The sequence below is a fragment of the Marmota flaviventris genome, chromosome 13 (genome assembly GCF_047511675.1).
Source record: "Marmota flaviventris isolate mMarFla1 chromosome 13, mMarFla1.hap1, whole genome shotgun sequence".
Classification (NCBI taxonomy): Eukaryota; Metazoa; Chordata; class Mammalia; order Rodentia; family Sciuridae; genus Marmota; species Marmota flaviventris.
This window is the reverse complement of record NC_092510.1, coordinates 104,165,643-104,183,133: the sequence shown is the minus strand read 5'-3', so window position 1 is coordinate 104,183,133 and position 17,491 is coordinate 104,165,643. Positions and strand designations below refer to the sequence as shown.

The 17,491-nt window shown below is 50.6% G+C and overlaps 1 protein-coding gene across 14 annotated transcripts in view; it reads left to right on the top strand.

Annotated features, from left to right (window-relative positions):
• Positions 1-17,491, top strand: part of Pnpla7 (patatin like domain 7, lysophospholipase) — a 69,316-nt gene that overhangs the window by 42,194 nt on the left and 9,631 nt on the right. For 9 of the 14 annotated variants that reach the window (XM_034636094.2, XM_027940985.3, XM_034636089.2 and 6 more), the window contains 7 exons: positions 3,386-3,535; positions 10,536-10,599; positions 11,001-11,164; positions 12,106-12,127; positions 12,496-12,678; positions 13,247-13,403; positions 13,538-13,656. In XM_034636094.2, coding sequence (XP_034491985.2) covers positions 3,386-3,535; positions 10,536-10,599; positions 11,001-11,164; positions 12,106-12,127; positions 12,496-12,678; positions 13,247-13,403; positions 13,538-13,656 — 859 coding nt within the window. Of the gene's footprint in view, positions 1-3,385; positions 3,536-10,535; positions 10,600-11,000; positions 11,170-12,105; positions 12,128-12,495; positions 12,679-13,246; positions 13,404-13,537; positions 13,657-17,491 lie in introns of all 14 variants that reach the window. The other 5 variants (XM_027940990.3, XM_027941032.3, XM_027941013.3 and 2 more) reach the window with 2 other exon arrangements.

The window sequence follows — 17,491 nt, the reverse complement described above, 5'->3', positions numbered from 1 at the left end:
TGTCTCATGTCCTTTGAGTGATGACACTCAGAATTAAAGAAGCATTAAAAAGATCTCTAATTCTAGAATATTTTGGATTTTCAGATCAGGGGTGCTTAACCGGTAGTCCATCAAATGTCCCCAAACCTGAATAAGTCCCAAATCTGAAACACTTCTCACCCCAACATTGTAAATAAGCCACACTGTGAGAAACATGGTCACCTGTCCAAGCCCAAAGCATGGACTCCAGAACACAGGAACAGCAAAAGGCCAGGCTTTACTGATGGTCTTGTGAGATCGGGTATCTGGGGAGCAGGTACACACTTAAAACCAGCACTTTATCCCAGAGAGTGCAAGTTCCCCCCCGGTTCCTCATTGGCTAAGTGCTGTGGGGTGCACACTCTTCCTAGTGTCGTCACCTAGGTTTTACTGTCTCCTATTGGGCTGTTTAAAGAAATGTCCCCACCTCCCTCTGCTCTCTTATGGCAGGGGAGTCCCCTTGGGTGGAGTGCATTTTGGCACGTATGCAGTTATTTCTGTTGGTCGGGGGCCCCTCCCTCAGCTGTCTGTCAAGGGGCTGGGAATCTTTACCCTCCATGTTACCTGCCTGTAATGTCCATCCTGCCCTCCCACCACCCCTGTCCTTCACCCCCAGCCATTTTACATTGGAGCCAAATGCTGTGTTCTGAAAATGGACCACCAGACTTTCTAGTTCTCACTCAACCTGGCTTTAAATTGTTCCCAAATAGGTAAGGTGTTAATTCTTTCTATCCATGTTCAAGAATTTTTTTTTTGCCTTTAATTTTTGTAAATTGGATTTTGAACTGTCTAGGCGTGAATATCTTTGGGTGTATCCTGTTGGGGTTATCACATCTTAAGTTAGTAGGTTTTTACTTATGCTAAATTTAGGAAGGTTTTAGCCTTTATTTCTTAAAACCTTTTTTCAACCTTGAATCTTTCTCTTCTTCTGAAAGCATAAGGACTTCCAGGCCAGAGCTTTTGTCATTACCCCCTGGGTCTCTCTCTTTGATGTCTGGCAGAATGTTCTTTTGGTCTGCCCTGGGTCCCTTCTTCTTTCCTCTGTCTCCTTGCCCTGCTGGAGGCTGTGGGAGGGCTCTGGTTTCGGTCTGTTTGTGGAGTGCTGGTGATCACTGGTCTAGCTGCCTTCTTGTCCCTGTCACATGATTCCAGCGTCTGAGACACGTGGCTATTTTGTCTGCTGGTGCACTTTTCTTATTCTAGTCCAGGTTTTCCTTGCTCTTGGTACACCTGGTGATCTGGACCATGCCCTGCTGGGTTTTGAGTGCTTTGTTCCCATTTAAACCTTGTATTTCAGCAGACGACACTGTGCGCCTGCAGCTCATGTCCTGGCCCACTTTTCTGGATTGTGGTCTGATGTTAGCCAACCCCAAGGCCTTGCAGTGCTGCTCTGTCTGCCCTGTCCTGTGCTCACAGAACCAGCATAAAAGCTGCTAGCCATGTGCACCATCTAAGCTCTCAGTGCCTCTGGAGGACTGCAGCTGGTGCCTGCATGGCCAGGCCTATACACGCCAGTCTGAAGAGTTCCTCTCTACCTTTCCCACCTTTGGTTCAGGGCAGGGTTGGCTGTGGTGAGCTGCTGGGACCAGATGTTTGCTGGTGCTGAGTGTTGACCAGTCTCTCAGGAGGTGGCCAGGTCACTTGTGACAGCCAGGTAGTGTGTGCCTGTTTTACCTCCCTTTGGGCCAGAGCCAGAACTTGACAAGTACCTTGCTTAAAGACTAAGAAACTGCTTCACAAAGCTAATGTTGGAGCCCCCTTCAGTTCTATACAAAAATGGGGGGGGGGGGTTCTGATATCTGAGGTTCCTGGGAAGGAGGAAAGGAAGGGCTTCCCTGAGAAATGCTGATGTCGAATGATTCTGTGAGACCAGACCGAGAGCAAGGTCCAGCCTGGGGTGGAGGCTCTTCTCCATTTCTGCTCAGTGGTACTTCTGGCAGGGGGCTGTGGATGTTTAAAATCACTTATCAGGTATCTCTTTTATCCTGAGGATGGCAGACTGTCCACTTGGCATTTGGAAGCATCAGTGTAGACTCTAGGATAGTCTCAGTACCCAGTGCCTCCTTGTGGGGGCTGTGTGTCATGGCCAGCTGTCTGGGGGACCTGCCTACTGAGCTGAGGGGTGGAGGTGGGTAGGATACAACCTCACAGGGTGGGACATCACAGTGGGGAGTGTGGCCTCAGAGGGAGACCATCAGGTACCCAAGACCTGCTGCACAGAGGGGCCTCCCGGGCCTGGGTTTTTGTGGTAGGAGCTGGACCTGTAGGTACATGGAGAAGTCAGGCTGAGCTCTATGGTCAGATGGCAGGTGTGGATGAGGCTGGGTCCACCGGGAGGAGCAGATCCAAGAGGAAAACGTGTGACAAGCCTTGCTTTGCTTCACTTTCTTGTCCACTGTTGCACAGTTTATCACTAAAGTTGTATAGGCTTATAACACACCCGTCTGAGGACAGAGCCCTGTAGGCGAGGAGCAGATGCAGCCCACGCTGCTGGGGTCTCCCATCCTTTCTTACAGGGCCCTCTAGTATGTGCTCTGGGAGGGTGCCCTGCTGGACAGCTGATTAACATGCCTGCTCCAGGGCTTGGGTCTCTTCCCAGGGGCCAGCAAACTCTGTGGCTGACACTGCCCAGCACTGGGCTCCCTCCCCGGAATGCTCATCTCTCCCTGTGGCCTGAGAGTGGACGACCCTCCATACCTTGAGCATTGCTGAGCATGGCTCCTTGGCAGAAGCTGGGTGCCGCCTGTGAGCTGCTGGGAACATGGCTCTGGGCTTTGCAGCCTCACAGCAGAAACAGGCAGAGGATTGAGCCTTCACAGTCTGCACAGCACCCCTTCCTTCATGCAGTGGGAAAGCACTGTGGCCAACTGGGTGGTACTGCTGAGGGGCCAGTCAGAGAAGAGCACATTCTGGAGGTGTTGGTGGAGTCAGGAGAGAGATGAGCCATGGAAGAGGGCATGACAGGGTGCAGAGCAGGTAGGTAGGGGTTCTGGAAATTATGTGCAGATGAAAGGTAACATGCCTGCTAACCTTCCAGGCTCATGCTGCTTCTAGAGTGAGGGGTGGAACGTTCCAGCAGGAGCCCGTCTAAAGGCTGAATCCCCTGTTCTGGCAGAACAGGACACCTGCCTGAGTTTATTCTTTTCTAAAGCCTACTGCTCCCGGAATCTCCAAGCCTTGAGGTCAGGGTGGGCTCCTTCCTCAGCCAGTGCCAGGAGTACATCAGTCCTTGTGTTGAACCAGGGGCTGATCGTCCTTGGGAAGACCCAGAGCAGACCCTGGTCCTGGCTGGTGCCTGTGTCGTTTGGAGACACTAAGGCTGTCCCAGCTGTGGCCTCCTAGGCTGACGCTGCACTCTGCTCCACAGGCCACCAGCTTGGGCTCCACACAACAGGCAGCAAGTGGGACATAGGTAGCCCAGCTGGCAACCTGTCCACCGTGGCTGCGATGCCCGTGTCTGAGGACGTGCCACTTACCACCTTTGCACTGGAGCTCCAGCATGCCCTCAGTGCCATTGGTAAGCTTATACAGAGAGAGGGGTCCACCTCAAGCTGGGGAGGGCTCTGCCTCAAGGGGACCTTCATTGAAGACTCAGCTCCCCAGGTCGGGGCAGGCACAGTGGTACAGGAGCATGTGACAGTAGGATGCCATGGAAGTCCTCAGCACAGACCCCAGGATGCCTTCCTTGTCCCCCACAACCCCCCATCTCTGGGAGGAGACACTGTGGTGGGTGGCAGGGAGCTGACTGACTGTGGAAAACGCCCTTGATTGGGCTCAGGTAGCTTGGCTGCTCAGGACAAATCTACCACTCTTCAGCCAGCACTGGGGGTCTGTCATACCTGGGATGGAATCCAGGGACCATTGTCCTTCAGAAACAGGCAAATTCCTAACAGCTGGTGAATTTGGGGACTCAAGAGAGGGAGAATGCAAATTTCCAAGAACTCCTGGAAATTTCCAGATTTATAAGGTACTCCATGTTGTTGTGTTCTCCTTGGCACTGTTTTTTGTTTGTTTGGTTTTTGGTGCTGGGGATGGAACCCAGGGCCTTGCCATGCTAGCCAAGTTTCTACCATGGAGCCGTGCCCAAGCCTTTTTATTTTTTGAGACAGGGACTCAATTAAGTTGCTGACACTGGCCTCAGGCTTGCAGTCCTGGAGCCTGTGTCTCCCAGGTCACTGGGGTTACAGGAGTGACCATGATGCTTGGCTTCTTCTAAGTTTTTATGTGATCGTGGTGACCACAATGATACAAAGTCAATTATCTGTGGTGGGATTAAACTGAAAGTTACAGGGTTGTTTCTGCAAGAAGATATAATAATAAACCCCATCAGGATTGTTTGATTACCATAAAATAATATATTGTGACTACATTGTATCTATTTCAATACTGTGCAGAAATGCTGTCTGCCTGGTACAGACTTTAATTATAGAACACATTAAGTAAATGCCAGCAGAAACATCTATAGGATGCCACTTTAAATATCTAATATCTAAAAGTTATTCTCAAAGTGAACTTTTAAAAATTATTCTTATTTTTTCAAAATGAAGAATTTAAACACATAAACAAGAACTGCCTTGTCTTATAGTCTTGATTTCTGCCTCACCAGTGTTGTGGATGTGTGTAGGAAGTCCTGTCATTTCCAGTAGATTGATCAGGTTGCTCAGAATGCAGCTAGACTGTCTTCAGTTTGCACATGGAATGTGTTGCTTCGGGAAAGCACATTCCTTTTTTAAAAAAGCTTTTATTTTACAATCATTATAGATTCACAAGAAATGGCAAAATGGCACGGTAAGATCCCACATACTTGTTGCCAACGTCCCCCAGTGGTAACACCATACATAATGGCATAGTTATGTTTCTGTCGCTCTGAGAAAAATACCTGATAAAATTAACTTAAAAGAGTAAAGATTTATTTTGGTTCATGATATAGAGGTCTCAGCGCATGATCACTGGCTCTTTTGTTTCTGGGCCTGTGGTGAGGCAGAAAGAAGGTCGTGTCAGGGAGCACATGAGAGCAGAGCGCTCACCCCGCGGTGGCCAGAAAGCAGAGGAGAGCTCACGCTACAGCAAAGCTCTTCCCCAAGCTCATGGATTGTGAGCCCATCACGGTGCTCATCTCCTGTGGGCTCGGAGGCCTTGAGATCCCTTCGTCTCCCAAAGGCCCCACCTCGGCTCACGGCCTCACTCAGCACCTGAGCCTCTCCAGGGCCAGGAGGCTGGCGTTCGTGAGCTCCATGGTCGGATTCGTGTCTCTGCAGAGTGCTGCAGCAGTGCCAGTCTGCTGGTCACTGAGGAGACCCTTTGGGCTGCCCCCATTCTCTGGTCACCTTGCTCACTGGCCTCCCCTGCCCTCCCTTTCTGAAGTTTTGTTATAAAAATGGAACTCTTCAGCATGTGGCCTTTGAGATCAGCTTTCTTTCTCTTGTGAGAACTGTCCATTGTGTGGATGCTCCAGTTTCTTTAGCCATTCCACAGAAGGCTGTGCGGTGATGTGTCCAGTTCAGGGGTATTTTGAATAAAGCTACTGGGACCACTTGCTAACAGCTTGCGTGTGCAGGTGAGCTTTCCTTTCTGCAGGATAAATGCCCAGGAGCGTGAGGGGTACCCTGAGTATGTTCCATTGTGTGCCCAGATGGCTGCGCCGTCCTGCATCCCATCAGCAGGGACAGGAACCTGCATCTTTGCTAGCCTTGAGGTTGCCCTGCTGCTCGTCTCAGCCCTTCTCCCAGGCGCGTGGCTTCTCCCTGGCAGGTAGTGATGCTGAGTACTTTCTATGTGCTTATTTGCTGTCTCTGTGTCCTCTCTGGTGAGGTGTCTGTTCATCTTTTCTTCTTACTTGCTCTTTCCTCCCTCTCTCTACTTTCTTTCCCAGATCCGGGGGTGGAGCCCAGGGTTCTGCTGTGTTAGGCAAACACTGCCACTGAGCAGCACCCCAGTCCCTTTTGCTTATTTTCTAATTGAGGCTGTGGAATGGGGGATGGAACTCCTACCCCTTTTAAATAGAGTTTGGTTTTTGTATGAGTTTTAGGTTCACAGCAAAATCAAGAGGAAGGCACAGCCTGCCCCACTTTCAGCACCCCCATAGACTTGGATCTTGTCACGTGACCACTGTCCGGAGCACATGGCCCACACAGGGCTTGCACTTGGTGGATCCTGTGTGCCCCCATTGTTGTGTCTGTGTCCTCGGGATGGGCTCACTGCCCCATGCACCCTCTGTGCTTTGCCTACTCATTCGTCCTACCCAAAGGCCTGGCAGCCAATCGTCTTTCCACTGTCCACCCAGTGTCGCCTCTTAGGTGGGTCACATGTGACCCTCTTGGCACCTTTTGGCTAGTGGTATGCATTTATGTTGCCTTATGTCTTGATGGCCTGATAGTTCATGTCTCTTCGGTGTGATCGGTGTCCCACTGCCTGTTTATGCATTCACCTCCTCAAGGGCAGCTCGGCTGCTTCTAGGTTTTGCAACTATGATAAAGCTGCCGTAGACACCCATGCACAGGGTTGGTGTGGGCATGTTCTCAGCTCCTTGGTGTAAATACTGAGGAGTGTGACTGCTGGATCATTGTTTTGTAAGCAGAACCAACTGTCTTTTCTGAGTAGCTGTGCTACTTTGCATCCCCCCTGCAGAGAGTGCAGGTCTGCGCCAGCACGTGGAGTGCCAGGGTTAGTTCTGGGCCACTCTGGTTGTGTCCCTGCATTTCTCTCTGACACACCACATTGGTGTTTTTCATGTGCTTACTTTTCATCTGTAGTTCTACTTGGTGTGTTAGTCAGGTTTTGCTTCATTGTGACCAAGAGAGCCAACAAGAACGACTTAGAAGAGGAAAAGTTTATTTTGACTCATGTTTCAGAGGTCTCAGTCCATAGATGGCTGACTCCACTGCTCTGGGCCCAAGGTGAGAAGGTGGAAGGATGTGGTGGTGAAGGAAAGCTGTTCAGCTTGTGGCAGCCAGGCTACAGGGGGTGGGTGAGGGAAAGGGCCAGGGGCTGGGGGCTGCAGGGAGGCTACATCCTTCTAGGACACACCCCATCGGCCCAGACCCCACCCAGTCAATCCACTCACGCTAGGAGGGGTGATGAGGTTACAGCTGTCACAGCCTCAGTTGTTTCACCTGTGAACATTCCTGCATAAGCACAGCAGCTTTTAGGGGACGCCCAAACTTTGACATTCACTAGGTTAGGTATCTTTCTCATCTCTGGCCCATTTTCTAATTTGGTTGTTTTCTTTTGTTACCAGGGATTGAACTCCAGGGCACTCAACCACTGAGCCACATCCCCAGCCCTATTTTGTATTTTATTTAGAGACAGGGTCTCACTGAGTTGCTTAGCACCTCACTTTTGCTGAGGCTGGCTTTGTACTTGCGATCCTCCTGTCTCAGCCTCCCAAGACAATGGGATTACAGGTGTGTGCCACTGCGCCTAGCTAATTTGGTTGTTTTCTTTCTTAGTAAAGGCACATAAATTTACTTGGGAAAGCAAGGAATACACATTCAAGGGTAATGTGGGAATGTGGGCCATCTTGAGTGAGAGAGCTATTTTCATATTATTGAGATGTAAGACATCCTCGTGTATTTTAGATAACAGTCCTTTATTAGATATGTCTTTGCAGATGTTTTCTTCCATCTGTGTCTTTCCTTTTCATTCTCTTTTCTGACCCTTGCAGAGCAGAAGTTTTACATTATGGAATTGCAGCTGTTGTTACTGACTTCATGGGTTATACCTTGAGTGCTGTGTTGGACGTTGGCTCTGTGGTCTGCCTCCATTCCTTTCTGAAAGGGCGGGAGGTCCGTGCCTGCACATGCTGCTGCTGCAGCACCACATCTGTTCTCACTGTGCAGGCTTTGATATTTTGTCAGAGATCTGTTGACTGTATTTACATGGGTCTATTTCTAGGTGTGGCTTGCTTTTTAGTCTTTCAATTGTGTCTTTTGATAAACAGAAATTTTTTATTTTTATTTTTCTTAGTTGTCAATGGACCTTTATTTTATTTGTTTATATGTGATGCTGAGAATTGAACCCAGTGCCTCACACATGCCAGGCAAGTGATGTACCACTAAGCTACAACCCCAATCCCTACAAACAGAAATTCTTTTTTTTTTTTTTAATATTTATTTATTTATTTTTTAGTTTTTGGCAGACACAACATCTTTGTTTGTATGTGGTGCTGAGGATCGAACCCGGGCCGCACGCATGCCAGGCGAGCGCACTACCACTTGAGCCACATGCCAGCCCCAAACAGAAATTCTTAATTCTAATTCAGACCAGTTTTTTCCTAAATAGTTACTTCTTTTTGTGTTCTATTGAAGAAATGTCATTCTGCCCTCAAATCATGAGATACTCCAAAAACTCCATTGTTTAGCCTTTATTTTTAAGTTTACGATATGCCTGGGGTTTGTTTTGGTTATGCATTAGGCAGAAGTAAGACTCCTGTTTCCATTAGGGACAATGGCAAAGAGGCTGCCTGCACCCTGGTTGCGAGCTGGTCTGAGTTGGCTGAGGTGGGACCCTCACACATGCTGGTTTATACTTGCAGGTAGAAACAGGGATAACAGAAGTCTAGCATTCATTGTGAGCTGGTCCCAAGGCTGAGAACTGCTTAGGACCCTGGAAAGCCACCTACCTGGGGTCTCATACCCCAGGAGACAGGACTACTCACTGGGCTAGATCGTTGGAGGACATCCTGTTTATAGGGACAGAAACAGAGCCCAGCTGTTCTAACATGTCCCTAGCTGTCTTAGGATGCTGCTCCCCTACCATGCCCTCTGAATTCTTGAGAACCCCAGTGAGGAAGAGGAGAACTGGGGAGGTCCAGGCCACTTGGAGAACTGTCCTGCAGTGTTGGGCTGAATCGGAACCCTCACGCAGCCCTGCTGGCTGTGTCACCTTTCACTGAAGTGGTGTGGCCACCTTTGGGGCACGTGCTTCCTGGGTGTTCCTGCTTTAAAACTTCAGTCCGAGAGGTGCTTTCTTCTTCTGCTGGGATGTCATTTCCTTTCCTCTGGCTGATGGGCAAGTAAGCCAGCTGGCAGTGCTCTCTAGGCCAGAGCAGACTTGAGCAGAGGCCTGCCGGCTCCAGCTTCAGGCACTGCACGGCTCTGGAGACCGTGGTGCTGGCAAGCCTCTGCTTTTCACAAGACTGAACTCCAAGAGGCCAGGGCCTGCCTCCCCCTGCAGGGACACGGCCACACTTTGCTCTCCAGGAGAGAGAACCCTGGCTCCATCTGAACAGATCAGGGCGTCACCGGCCCCTCTCAGGAATGGCTTAGTCAGCACAGTCTAGGTCAGCAGGTGCTACAGTGCTTTAGGCCTCTGCTGTGAGAGCCTAAAGCACTGCCTGTGGGGGCTCCACCCACAATGGAAATACACAAGGGCAGGTGGGGCCTGGCCTGAGTCCTTGTGGACTGCACCTCTGTCCCTACAGCCAGACACAACCTGTCTGTCTTGTACCGAGAGGCCTCCTGGCACCAAGATGTATGGTCCTACCTGGCACTACCATCCAGGTTGAGAAAATACCACCCCATGGCACTCTGGCACCCTGGTAGGGATGGCAAGGAGATGTTCCACTGTGGCTCCTGACTGGGGCTCCTGGCTCCAACCTGCAAGCCAGGGCTTGCGGCCCCTCTAGGACCCACAGCCCCTTGCCTAAGCCACCTGAGGGGCTACTGCTACACATTAACTCAGAGCAGTGATAGCCATATCTCAGAGGCCCTCCCAGCTATAAGGACCTTACTCTGTGTTCCTCTAAAAAACACATGCAGGTTAAAATATGAAACAGCTGCCAGGTGCTGCACACATGTCTCTCATCCTAGCGACGGAGAGGCTGAGGTGGGAGGATCGCTTGCAGGGCCGTCTGGGCAACTTAGCCTGTCTCAGAACGTGTGGACGCATATTTATGTATGCATAGCACTCTCACTACTTAGATCTTGATTGCTCACTTGGAGGAAGGCTGGTTTGGAATGATGATAGCTCAGTGTGCCCTATCAGAGGGACATGCTGTGAGGTCCTTCCAGCTTTCCCTGCTCAGCATCAGGCTCCTGGGTCCTTTTCCACCTAGCCTAGGTGCTCCTCATCGCTGCCACAATGCAGTGAGTCAGCTTCCAGAGTGAGTGTGTGCTCTGTGGGCTCTTCTCCTGAACCAGAGTGTGCTACCTTGAGAGACACAGATGTGAGAAGATGGCGTCTGTGTGTGGGTGAGCGAGCAGCACTGCTGATCTGGAACTGTGCTCTGGCATGCTGTGTCTGCCCAGCATATGTGTGTGTGTGCAAGGACAGTTGTAAGGATGCAGAGATTCGACTCGTGCGTGTCAGCAGGGGATGGAGGAACTGCCCATCTTGGGAGCCTGCCCCTGGTCTCCTCTGGGTGAGAGGAAATGGCAGCTTCTACCTGCACTTCTTCACAGTGAGGTGGGAGAGGCTGCAGTGCCTTTCAGGAGCTCTGACCTCAGAGAGCAAACACTCCAGTCCCCTCAGAGTTGGCTGCCAGGACAGATTTCTGTGATTGGTGATTGTATTCTTAGGTCCAGTATTGCTGCTGACCAGTGACAACATTAAACAGCGCCTTGGCTCAGCTGCTCTAGACAGGTGCGTTAGCCCCCAGCATCTGTTTGCCCACATAGAGACAGCTGCTGACCTTTGCTTCCACCTCTTAGCAATCCAGGCAATCCAGACATGCACCCTACTACTCCTGTGTCCTGCATCCCCATGCCCCAGTGTGTTCCCTGCATAACCACACTACTGGGCACCATTGGGCCTACCAGGGGACCAGGCCTTTCCTTATCCTATGGCCAGTTCTGCACCCCACCCATTCACTGCCCTGCTACAGCCTCTGCTCAGCTCATTCTCATCAAGAAGGGACAGGCTGGGAATGCTGGGCAGGGAGGGGGCGTGAGGGCTGGCTCTGCATTTGGGAGGGGTCATGCTAACAGAGGGGCCAAGGATCTCTGGAGCTGTCCCCAGAGGCTAAGTGCCTGCCTCTGGCTCAGCCTCCACGAGTACCGGCTGTCCAGCTGGCTGGGGCAGCAGGAGGACATCCACCGGATCGTACTCTACCAGGCAGACTGCACGCTCACACCCTGGACCCAGCGCTGCATCCGGCAGGCAGACTGCATCCTCATTGTGGGCCTGGGCGAGCAGGAGCCCACCGTAGGTGAGGTGAGCACTTAGGGGGTTCCTTCTCAGAACTCTCCTTCTATTTTCCTTTGAATGAGACATTTCAAGAACTTAGGAAAGGACCCAGTTATCTGCAACCCATGCTTTAGAAACATTTTACTGTGTTCACATCCTCTGGGGGTTTTAACACAAAGCCCTGACCAAGTGGCCCTGGCAGAGTTGGAGCCTCTGTCAGCCTGACATTCTTAATACTATGTGTATAAAACCCTCCTCCACAGGCTTAAGATCTGGTAGGAGGAGTACCCTGTTTCAGATAATTCTGAGATATCTTTTCCTTAATACTTGGGATCCATGAGCTTTTTCCATGTTTTATTTATTTATTTATTTATTTATTTATTTTTTGTAGTTGTAGATGAACAAAATGACTTTATTTTATTTGTTAATTTTTATGTGATGCTGAGGATTGAACCCAGTGCTTCACGCATGCTAGGCAAGTATTCTGCCTCTGAGCCACAGCCCCAGCCCGCTTTTTCCCTGTTGTTCCACTCATTTTTATGGCTTTTATTTTTTTGTTGGTGAGCACCATACCATCTGCACATGTATTCTCAGCCTGTGGGCAGTGGAGTCATTTCACAGCCACCAGCCATGTGCGGGGTGCTTCAGGGTGCCTGTAAGCTGCTAACCACAAAGAACATCTTCAGGTTTCCCAGATGTCACTGGTCTGTTGCCCTGGTTGCTTTCATAGGTCTCCCTTGTGCATGTCTGCAAGGCTCCAGGTCCTTCCCAATGCTAGGCACTGTCAGCCTGTTCATCTGCTCCAGCTGTGTTATGAAGCAGAGCCTCTCCACCCCTGGAGTTAGGTCACCACCTCCTCCCTCTGCTCCACTGCTCTGTGCTCATCTCAAGCTTCTTTCTGGCCCGTATAATCCTGGGACAGCTAAAAATTCCTCCTCTCTGATGTTTGTTCCCTTTCTGCAGGGAGCGATGCTCGCTGGGAAGGGTGAGTGCTGCCAAACACATCACTGCAGAGGGCGCCGTGCGCACTCGTGGGGCAGTGTAAAGAAGAGGCACCTGCTTTTGCACCCCCAGCTCCTCACAGCCACACTGACCACTCAGCATGCATGGTTAGGCAGGCCCTGTGGTCAGAGCTTCAGCAGCCCCAGGACAGGCCATGTCACAGCCCAGGTGTTACACAGAGTTAGGGAGCCACTCTTGGACCCTTCCTAAAGCCCTCCTGCCCTATGTGGGACAGCGGCCAGGTGGTTCCAGTGCAGGTGTTGGTGGCATCCCTGTGCTCGCCCTCAGCTCCATCCTGCCCGCAGTCCTCAGGCATGCCTGGGTGGGCTGACTGGGCCCTGCTCTCCCCAGCTGGAGCGGATGCTGGAAAGCACAGCCGTGCGTGCCCAGAAGCAGCTGGTCCTACTGCACAGGGAGGATGGTCCAGGGCCAGCCCGCACCGTGGAGTGGCTCAACATGCGGAGCTGGTGCTCCGGCCACCTGCACCTCTGCTGCCCACGCCGTGTCTTCTCTAGGAGGAGCTTGCCCAAGCTGGTGAGGCCTGGTGGGCTGCCATTAAGTTCCTGAGCCCCTGCACACCGTCTCCCCTGACCTCCTGTTTGCACAGTGCTTGCATGTCTAGACCCGCTTTCTCTCCATGCTGTCTGGAGGCTGAGCTGTGGGCTCTGTTAGGAGGTTTGTCTCCTTTGCTCCTGGACTCTGGCTATGAGTTGGTGTTTGCTTGACCTTGGGATCCTTGGGCCATTTTATGGTGCCGTGCAGGTATGGGGAAGTCCAGCATGGTGGAGGTATAGCACAGAGAGGCCATCAGGGGCCTGGGGGTACGAGTTAACCCAAAAGCTAGGCCTGAGGGAGTCAAGGGCTGAACCTGAGGGTCTCACATTCAGCCAAGGCTCCGAAAAGCCTTGAAGGTCTGGTCAGCCCTGCCCAGCCCTGGGCAGAAGCAGACAACAAACCCTGAGACACCTCTTCCTCAGGCCATCCTCAGCTTGATGGGCTCAGGGGCCAGGTTGAAAGGAGTATGGAGGCTGTCCATATACCACAGCCTACTCGGCCCCTGAAGCTCAATGGACAGCATTCTAATGACTGCACCCCTGCCCAGGACCCGAGAGCACTCTCTACCAAAAGGGCCTGTGGGAGATACCCCTGAAGGAGCTCCAGCTCTGCCCATTCTGGGCCTTCATGATCACCCATGTGCCTTCTGCCAACATTCACCCCTGGGTGAGCCTGGGCTGGCTCTGAGGCCCCTGGGCATCAAGGTACTGATGGGGCCATGACCTGGAAAGGAGACGACTTTGGGTGAGGAATGAAGGAAGTCTGCCCAGACCAGTCAGGTGTGGGGGTCATGACTGGGCGTCCAGCGCAAACCCCTATCTTGTGCTGACCCTCTCAGATGGAGATGTACGAGCGTGTCTTCCAGCGACCCCCAGACCGGCACTCGGACTTCTCCCGCCTGGCACGGGTGCTGACTGGCAACGCTATTGCTTTGGTGCTTGGAGGAGGGGGAGCGAGGTGAGTCCCTGGCCCAGGTACTGCTGCCCCTGTGCATGCAGGTGCCCATCATTCCTGCAGGTGCTATGCTGGACTCCCAGGAGGACAGTGGTGTCACACCACTGACAAGAGATGCAGACCACGGTGGCCTGTGCCGCCATCAGGAGAGTACCCAGGTGGTCGGCAGGGGTGTGGTCTGCCCAATGAAGCACCTCCTGCAAGCAGGCCCAGAAAAGCTGCCCATTTCCTTGTTACTGGTAGAGTAGGAGAAGTGTTGTATCTCGTTCTGATTGTCTTTGCCTGGAAGCCTTTGCTTGCTTTTAGCCACCTGGGTCTCCTGTCCTCCAAAAACTATTGTCTTCTTCCCCCAGCGTCCCCTCAGGCTCCTGGTGAGCTGCTTTTATCTTGACACACAGTGTGAAGTAAGGATCTGATCCATGTGTGAACTAGTGAAGTGTTCCTTAGTTCTTGGGCTGAAGGTTCCTTAAAGGACTTTTAGCCCAAATCATTCCTACTCTGGGTCATTGGACCCTTATCACCTTCTCCTGAAGTGAGAGAAGTAGAGCCAGGGCATCATGGGGTAAGACCAGGCTGGTGCCTTCTTCTGGTGAACCAGAAGGAGCACAGTGAGCCACACTGTGCCACATTGTGCCAAACCCCCAGCCCCAAGGAAGGCAGCACTGCACAGGCATTGGCTGCCCCTACCCCCCCTGGGGGGGGGCAGTGGAGGCTTGGATTGTTCTGCTGGGAGACCCGCCTGCCTCCTGCAATTCCAGTTCTGAGCCAGGAACTCAGCAGAGGCACCTACTCAAGCTCCTTGTACTGATTCCTGGCAGTACTTGACCTTGTGGCAAAGTGATAGTGCTTTGTTCATTGTATCTCAGGGATCCTGGGGTGACTTTGCCCCTTGTCCCACTCTCACTCCAGTGACAAAGAGACTGGGCTAGAGGAGAGGGGTGATTACCCATGACTGTCAGGCCCAGGAGAGGCCAGTGTCCTTTCTGTAGGGCTGGACAACAGGCATGTGGAGCAGATGGGCCCAGACTCAGGCCTGGCTTGCAGGTCAGGCCAGCAGCATCTCAATGAAAATGCATTTTAATACAAATGCACTTATGGGGCTGGGGCTGGGGCTCAGAGGTAGAGCACTCACGTACCACATGCGAGGCCCTGGGTTTGATCCTCAACACCACATATAAATAAATAAATAAAATTAAGGTATTGTGTCCAAGTGCAACTAAAAAATAAAATTTTTTTTAAAAAAAGAATGCACTTAGAAGCCATGAGGTTCTGTAAGGCACAGGACAAAAAAAAAAAAGATCTTACAGCCTCTCTAGCACCAAATCCAGAGTTCCCAGAAACACCCACTTACCCCACTCTGTGACCATCTGCTTGTCTCCTTTCCTTTTGGACTGATGGTCTGCTTTCTGCTGTTGTAGATGACTGGCTTCCTGGCCCTCCTGCGCACTCTTATTCTGCGTCCTCCTCATCTGTCTGCTCTGCTCCCTTCGTCCCATTAGGGTCCCCGTGTAGCCTGCAGTGGCTCAGCCAGCTCTTTCTGTTTCATTGTGAAATGGCTCTCATGGGGCACTCTGGGATCACTCCTCTTTCCTTGTTGCACCTGCATCTGCTCAGCTTCTGGTGTGAGCTGTGCACCTGCAGGCACTGCTGGAAGCATTGGCACCCACTAGTAGGCTCAGACAGAACAGGCCACCTCTGCTCGCACAGTTTAGGGTCGCCACCCTCATCTCTGCTGGCTGCTCTCTAGCTGTTGGGATGTCGCCCTGGGAACTGCCTTTGGCTCATTTCCTGTGTTGTGCTTTCTTCCTCTGTCTTGATATGCTCCTGTTTTTGGTGATCTCTTAGAGAATGCATAGGAGGCAAACATGTTAAGATCCTACCTCTCAGAAGACACCTTATCCTACACTCATACTTGCATGATAGTTTGGTAGGATTTGGCCGTAAGTACTTCCCAGGGCTTCATTGTCTTTGTAGCATATTGCTGTTGAGAAGTTTCATGCTATTGTTCACAGGCCTGGGTTTTAATCTGGAACACTGAAGGACATTCTTGGTCCTTGGTATTCTGAAGCTACATGGGATGTGCCTTGATGTGGTTGTTTTTTGTCCATTACACTGGATGCCCTTTGGGTTCTTTCAAACTTGGAAATTCAGCCAGGTGTCATGCCCAGCTAGTCAGGAGACTAAGGCAACAGAATTGCAAGTATAAGGCCAGCTTCAGAGACTGAGTGAGACCCTGTCTCAAAAAGATTAGGGGACAGTCTGGGATTATAGCTCAGTGGTAGAGCACCTCTGGGTTTAATCCCATTATCCTCCCCCACCCAAGAAAAAACTCTGGAAAGTGTTTTATGTTTTATTTTTTAAAATAGTGTTTACCTCTTTCTTTTTCATTTTCTTGGAGCTCCTACTGGTCGAGTATTGGCATCCTAGATGGATTCTCTAATTCTCTTACCTTTTCTTTCCCATATTGTCCATCTTTATATTCCAATTAATTTTTCCACTAAAATAACTCTAACACCGAGTGATCTCTCTTCCTAGTCTTCCTGACTCCCTAGTGCAGCTGTCCCTGGGACAAGCAATGGCAGGCTCCTCGCTGGCTCTGCTTGCCTGTTTACATCTCCCACCATGAGCTGGTATATCTGGCTCTGTGCTCGTGACATGCTGTGTGAAGGTTGTGTCCTCGGCTGCAGGTGTGGTGAGCCAAGGACTATTCCATCGAGCACTCCTTTTTCACCCCTCCTTCTTCTGGTAGGCATTTAGGTTGTTTCTTGCTTTTGATTTTTAGGAGCAAAAGGATAATAACACTCTTTACATGGGCACATGTTTTCTTGTCTCTTAGGCAAAGGCCTGGGAATGGAGTTACCTGGCCACAGGGTAGTTGTGCCATTTTACACTTACCAGTTATGTGTGAGAGTTCAGTTTTCCACATTCTTGCCACCCATTGGTATTGTCAGTCTTTCAGTTGTAGCCACTCTAGTGGGCGTGCTGTGGTCTCTGTGTGGTTCTCATTTGCATCTCCCGATGGCAGGATGTGGAGCTTCCGTTTTGTAAGCTGGTGTGCTGGTTGGCCATATGCGTGTGCGTCCTTTTTTATTTATTTTTTGGTTCTGGGGATTGAACCTAGGGGTGCTTGCTTTGCCACTGAACTGCGCCCTCAGCCCTTTTATTTTCATTTTTGAGACAGGGTTTGGCTAAGCCTGGCCTTGAACTTGCAACCCTCTTGCCAAAGCTTCCAGAGTCCTGGGGCTACAGGTGTGGCCCCCATGCCCAGCACATGCATCCTATTTTGTGAGGTATTTGCCCAGGCTCTGTGGCTGTTCTACCAGGCTTCCTTTATCATAGAGTTGGATGAGTTCTGTACATATTCTGACTGCAAGTCTGTCACCAGATATATTTATTGCTAATATTTCTCTTGGCTTTTGACTTTCTTTTCATTTCCTTTATGACATCTTCGAATGAACTATTTCTAATTTTTTTCTATTTCATTTAAAAAATTTGTTCTAATTAGTTATACATGACAACAGAATGCATTTTGACACATTGTACACAAATGGAGCATAACTTCTCCTTCCTCTGGCTGTACATGGTACAGAGCTACACAGTAATCATACAGGTATATTGGGTAATAATGTCCATCTCATTTCACCTGTCCTTCCCATCCCCACCCCTGCTCTTGCACAATCCAAAGTTCCTTCATTCTTTCCTACCCACCCCCGCTTATGATTTTTTATAAATTGTGATTTTTTTTCCAGTTTTTTTATGGTTATTACTTCTGGGTATTCTGAGAGGTTTTGCTTATCCTAGGGTCATAAAGGAATTCTGTTTTTCCTTTTAAAAGATT